This window comes from Brachypodium distachyon, chromosome 5 (assembly GCF_000005505.3).
Source record: "Brachypodium distachyon strain Bd21 chromosome 5, Brachypodium_distachyon_v3.0, whole genome shotgun sequence".
Classification (NCBI taxonomy): Eukaryota; Viridiplantae; Streptophyta; class Magnoliopsida; order Poales; family Poaceae; genus Brachypodium; species Brachypodium distachyon.
In genome coordinates this window covers 2980870-2986509 of record NC_016135.3, presented here as the reverse complement: position 1 = coordinate 2986509, position 5640 = coordinate 2980870, and the positions used below count along the sequence as shown (strand labels likewise).

Below are 5640 nucleotides of genomic sequence, written 5' to 3'. Positions count from 1 at the left end.
AAGAAACACGGCTTCACACTCACAGTCCTACAGCACGAGGGGCTTCTCTTCCCGCTCCAATCAAAACGGGGACAAGAGTTGGCGGCGGCTGCTGCTGTGTGGATGCGGGAGGAGGCGGTGTCTGCTGCTGCACGGACGAGAGGAGGGGGCGACTGTCTGCTATGGCGCGGCCGGGAGGAGGGGGCGACTGTCTGCTGTGGCGCGGCCGGGAGGAGGCGGCGGGGCAGAGAGGAGGCCACGGTGGGGTCCTGAGCATCAGCCACCCGGGTCGGGGCCTTCTAGTTGGCGGGACGGCGGCGGACAGGCCGCAGCCTAGAACGGGGAAGCGGCAGCCACAACGGAGTGCGTAGGTTCGGCGGCTCAGTTTTTCCATGCGCAAGGGATGGGAGACGAATAGGAGAGGGAGCGGCTCGATCCAGATCTCTCCTCGAGTGGTGGCGTGGTGTCGGCGGACTCGATCTCATCTCAGCGGGAGAAACAAGCAGACGGGAGGAGTAGAGATTGGGGGAGAACGATTGATGCAACATAATTTACAAGTTTGCCACCACGTTCTTCAAGATATTTGACAGACGACGAAACTGCAGTGAAGGGAACGGTCCGTACTTTTTAGATATGTATAGAAAAATATTAAAATAACCATTTCAGGTGTATAAAATATTTTCATATATTTTTTCCTTAAAAACTGATTTTTAATTATGTTGGGCTTTTTTCGGGCTGCGAGCCGAAAACTGGGGCTCAAGCCGCCAGGGGTGCCAGGATTTGGGCTGGGCCGGACCATTCATGTCCAGTTATACTCTCTCCGTTGTTCGCTGCTTCCGACTTTTCATGGTTTTCCCCTTCAAATGGAGCAAACCCATGGCTCGCTACCTGCAGCTCCGCCGCCACCTCTCAGCCGCGGCCGCCGCGACCTGGGCGCCGCTTCCCGTGAGATCTGTCCACCGGGCGCTCGACAAGAGCGCGCACAGCGCCCGTATCCGGGAGCTTGCCCGACTTGGCCGCCTGCGGGAGGCCAGGGAGGTGTTCGACGCGATGCCGCACCGCGACATCATCGCCTGGAACTCCATGATTTCTGCCTACTGCAACAGCGGAATGCTGGAAGACGCGAGGATCCTCTTCGACGCTATCTCCGGAGGGAATGTGCGTACAGCCACCATCCTGCTATCAGGCTACGCTCGCCTCGGCCGCGTGCTTGATGCTCGCAGGGTGTTTGATGGAATGCCCGAGCGGAACACCGTGGCGTGGAACGCCATGGTCAGCTGCTATGTCCAGAACGGTGACATCACCATGGCGCGCAGGCTGTTTGATGCAATGCCGAGCAGGGATGTCACATCATGGAACTCGATGGTTACTGGGTATTGCCATAGTCGACAGATGGTGGATGCGTGGAATCTGTTTAAACAAATGCCTCAGCGCAACTTGGTTACTTGGACGGTGATGATTTCTGGTTATGTTAGAATTGAGCAGCATGGCAAAGGTTGGGACATCTTTCGCATGATGCACCATGAAGGTGCATCACCAGACCAGTCAAACTTTGCCTCCGTGCTTTCAGCTGTGACGGGTCTCCAGGATCTTGGTGTTCTAGAGGTCCTCCGCCCTCTAGTCCTTAAGACAGGCTTTGAGAGTGATGTGGTCATTGGCACATCGATACTAAATGTGTATACTCGGGATGCAAGTGCGCTCGACATTGCAATAAAATTCTTTGATGGTATGGTAGAGAGGAATGAGTATACATGGTCAACCATGATTGCTGCACTATCTCACGGTGGCCGAATTGATGCTGCTATTGCAGTCTACGGAAGAGACCCTGTCAAGTCCATTCCATCTCAGACTGCACTTCTCACAGGCCTAGCTCGATGTGGCAGGATTACTGAGGCAAGGATTTTATTTGAGCAGATTCCTGATCCTATTGTTGTGTCCTGGAACGCCATGATTACTGGGTATATGCAGAATGGAATGGTTGATGAGGCAAAGGAGCTGTTTGATAGGATGCCTTTTAGGAACACAATATCCTGGGCTGGGATGATTGCGGGGTATGCACAGAACGGAAGGAGTGAAGAGGCTTTGGATTTACTCCAAGCGCTCCATAGGAACGGGATGTTACCCAGCCTATCTAGTTTGACTAGTAGCTTCCTTGCCTGTTCACATATTGGAGCTCTTGAGACAGGAAGACAAGTGCATTCACTTGCTGTCAAGGCCGGCTGCCAATTCAATAGTTATGTATGTAATGCTCTCATTTCTATGTATGGAAAGTGCAGAAACATGGAGTATGTGAGACAAGTTTTTAATCGAATGAGAGTTAAAGACACTGTGTCATGGAACTCCTTTATTGCTGCACTTGTACAAAATAATATGCTGGAGGATGCAAGACATATATTTGACAATATGCTCAGTCGGGATGTTGTCTCTTGGACTACGATAATATCTGCCTATGCACAGGCTGAGAGAGGGGATGAGGCAGTGGAGTTTTTCAAAACAATGTTACATGAGCATGAAAAACCAAATTCACCAATATTAACTATACTTCTCAGTGTTTGTGGAGGTCTAGGTTCTGCTAAGCTTGGGCAGCAAATACATACAGTAGCTATTAAACATGGAATGGATTCAGAACTTATAGTGGCTAATGCTCTCATGTCGATGTATTTCAAGTGTGGTTGTGCTGATTCTCATAAGGTTTTTGATTCAATGGAGGAACGGGACATATTTACATGGAATACCTTCATTACAGGTTGTGCACAGCATGGCCTTGGAAGAGAAGCTATCAAGATGTATGAGCATATGGAATCTGTAGGGGTGTTGCCAAATGAGGTCACTTTTGTGGGGCTTTTAAATGCATGCAGCCATGCGGGTTTGGTAGATGAAGGTTGGCAATTTTTCAAGTCAATGAGCAGGGATTATGGGCTAACTCCTCTGCTGGAACACTATGCTTGCATGGTGGATCTACTTGGCCGAACTGGTGATGTGCAAGGAGCTGAGAAATTTATTTATGATATGCCTATTGAGCCAGATACAGTGATTTGGAGTGCTCTTCTTGGGGCATGCAAGATTCACAAGAATGCGGAAATTGGTAGAAGAGCTGCTGAGAAACTCTTCACTACTGAGCCATCAAATGCTGGCAACTATGTCATGTTGTCAAATATATATTCTTCTCTTGGGATGTGGGTGGAAGTTGCAGAGCTCCGGAAAATTATGAAACAAAGAGGTGTGTCAAAAGAGCCTGGCTGTAGCTGGATGCAGATAAGGAACAAAGTGCACTCATTTGTCACTGGAGATAAACAACATGAGAAAATCGAAGAGATAGATTATACTCTCCAGGATTTGTACACTTTGTTAAGGGGTACAGGCTATGTTCCTGACACTGAATTTGTTCTCCATGACATCGATGAAGAGCAGAAGGAAAGTTCCCTTTTGTACCACAGTGAGAAGCTTGCTGTTGCTTATGGCCTTCTTGTTACGCCCAAGGGCATGCCTATACAGATAATGAAGAACCTTAGGATATGTGGTGACTGTCACACTTTCATCAAGTTTGTATCCCATGTCACCAAGAGAGATATTGACATTAGGGATGGAAATCGGTTTCATCATTTTAGGAACGGGAGTTGTTCATGTGGTGACTTTTGGTGATACATTATTTTGATTTATTTCTGAAAGCAGATACATTGATGACTCTTCACAAGTTTTTGTTCCGTTAGAGAACATAAAGCAAACAATAGTATATTGACTAACTGCGTTACCATGCTGTGGCCTGCCGTGGGTTCTTGGATGCAACAGTAAGATGGTGAACTGTTTGTTAACCCTGGAAGTGCATGGATCGGCATCTGGCGAGTCTATGAAGTATATATGGTTATTCAGTTTGCTTTTGGTAATTATCAATCTATATTCAACATCAACCTTTTTTTTAATCATTTTGCAAAGAAGCTTAACAAGAAACAGGGGAGGAGGGATAGGTGCAGCTGAAAGCCTTCAAAAACACCTGAATGCTCATACAAGAGCACCTATCGATGCATATCAACTGTATGCAGGTAAGCTGACACTAGCGGCCTTTATGTCAATGCTAATGGAAACGCTGAGCTATTTCCTATGTCCACCTAGTGTCCATCTTCTGTTCTGTTAACGAGCTTGGTTGTCTCCAAATGACTCCAACAGTGAGTTATGGCGGCAGCCAACCGCAACAGACACAACCTATCACAAAGCTGAGTGTTCCAGTGCCAGGTGTCTCTGCTGGAGTACCAAATTCTGCTTCTCAATCGCCAAAAGTTAATCAATTTGGCATCCAGAAGTACACTAAAGTCTTTGGAAACGTGGATGACCAAGGTGGCAAAAATAACTGGCGCTAGAGCTCGCACTGTGTTTCTCAGTTGGGAACTTCCAAGAGGTGCGTTCTCATCACTAAATTTTACTGTCCCAAGTCCTAAGCATGAATGTGTGAATTTCTCGTCTATAAGATACTTCAGTTATTGTGTTCTTTTTACAATTTTTATTAGACGAGCCCCTTAACACTGATTTCTGTCATATCCTTTGCCATGATGCTAATATTGCATTATTCCCGTTTCTGTGATGGTTTCCCTATGATGTGCCAAACATATCCCCTTGGTATGAAATGCCATCGCCAATTGCTGATGCAAGTGTTGTTCGTTTGTACTTTGTAGATGTACTGAAACAAGTGTGGGACTTATCTGACCAACATAATGATGGCATGCTTTCTCTGAGAGAGTTTTGCATTGTTCCTTATTTGATGGAGAGGCATCGAACTGGAACTCCTCTGCCTTGAGTGGTCCTTGACTCTTAGATATGATGAGGCACTGTTAGGAGCAACAGGCTTGCCTTCAACAGCATACAAAGCCCCATCATGGAAGCAGGATCAAGGTAATAGTTGTACTGGCTGCCAGATCTCAGTTACATAGTTTAACTGTATAGCAAATTGCAACATGGCATCCTGCGTTTAGCTTTCTTGGCATGCCATTCATAACAAATTTATGGTTGGCTAGGATTACCGCAGTTAAACTATGTAACTGGGTTGCCTACTAGTGGTGTACGGCCGCCCTTGCCATCACATTTACACTCACAGACTCATGGGGCTGCAAGATCTCACATGCCTTTAATGGATAATCACGCAGCAGCACAAGGAAGCAGAAGTGGGGTAAACAGTAAACACAGCTGCACACGAGGTAACTGATGCCCCTAAGAAGGTATTGGACTCCTTCCTTAAATCTCAATGTCTGTGCTGATCATTTACCAGACTGGATTTATGGTGTTCAGCACCAGTTGATGTACATTTAGAATAATTTAATTTGCTCTTATTATTCATTTATTTATGCAAGTACAGCTGAATAATGTATCCACATTATGAATACATGGTTTAACAATGACTTTGTTACAGTTGGTGCCTGGGTTTGTACATATGCACTTTGTGATTCGGAGAGGGATTTTTGATTGGTTTCAAACAGAAACACTCAATGTGATATAAGACTAGGAATCATAATAGTAAGGGTGAAAATGGTTAGGATAATTACAGACTGAATCAGTTTCTGAATCCGACGGTATAGGATATGGGAAGAGAAATAACTATCCGGTCGGATACGGTATAGGATATGGTACGAGCGTTATCCGGCTGATACTGCATTATCCGAAATTACGATCTGA

The 5640-nt window shown here is 46.2% G+C and overlaps 1 protein-coding gene across 6 annotated transcripts; it reads left to right on the top strand.

Annotated features, from left to right (window-relative positions):
- Positions 1–792: 792 nt before the first annotated feature.
- Positions 793–5376, top strand: LOC100843735 (pentatricopeptide repeat-containing protein At4g02750). 6 transcript variants are annotated; one of them, XM_014895480.2, is made up of 4 exons: positions 793–4019; positions 4210–4372; positions 4647–4863; positions 4986–5376. In XM_014895480.2, exon 1 carries the CDS (start codon positions 826–828, stop codon positions 3619–3621), a length of 2796 nt encoding a protein of 931 aa, XP_014750966.2. In that variant the 5' UTR covers positions 793–825; the 3' UTR covers positions 3622–4019; positions 4210–4372; positions 4647–4863; positions 4986–5376. The 6 variants fall into 6 exon arrangements, with proteins under 6 accessions (XP_014750966.2, XP_014750967.2, XP_003581008.2 ...); XM_014895481.2 differs by having other exon boundaries at positions 4204–4372; XM_003580960.4 differs by having other exon boundaries at positions 4144–4372.
- The last annotated feature ends 264 nt before the right edge of the window (positions 5377–5640 follow it).

What these genes read in the sequence shown, in the direction of transcription:
- LOC100843735 (XM_014895480.2), top strand. Translation starts at nt 826, where the DNA reads ATGGTTTTCCCCTTCAAATGGAGCAAACCCATGGCTCGCTACCTGCAG.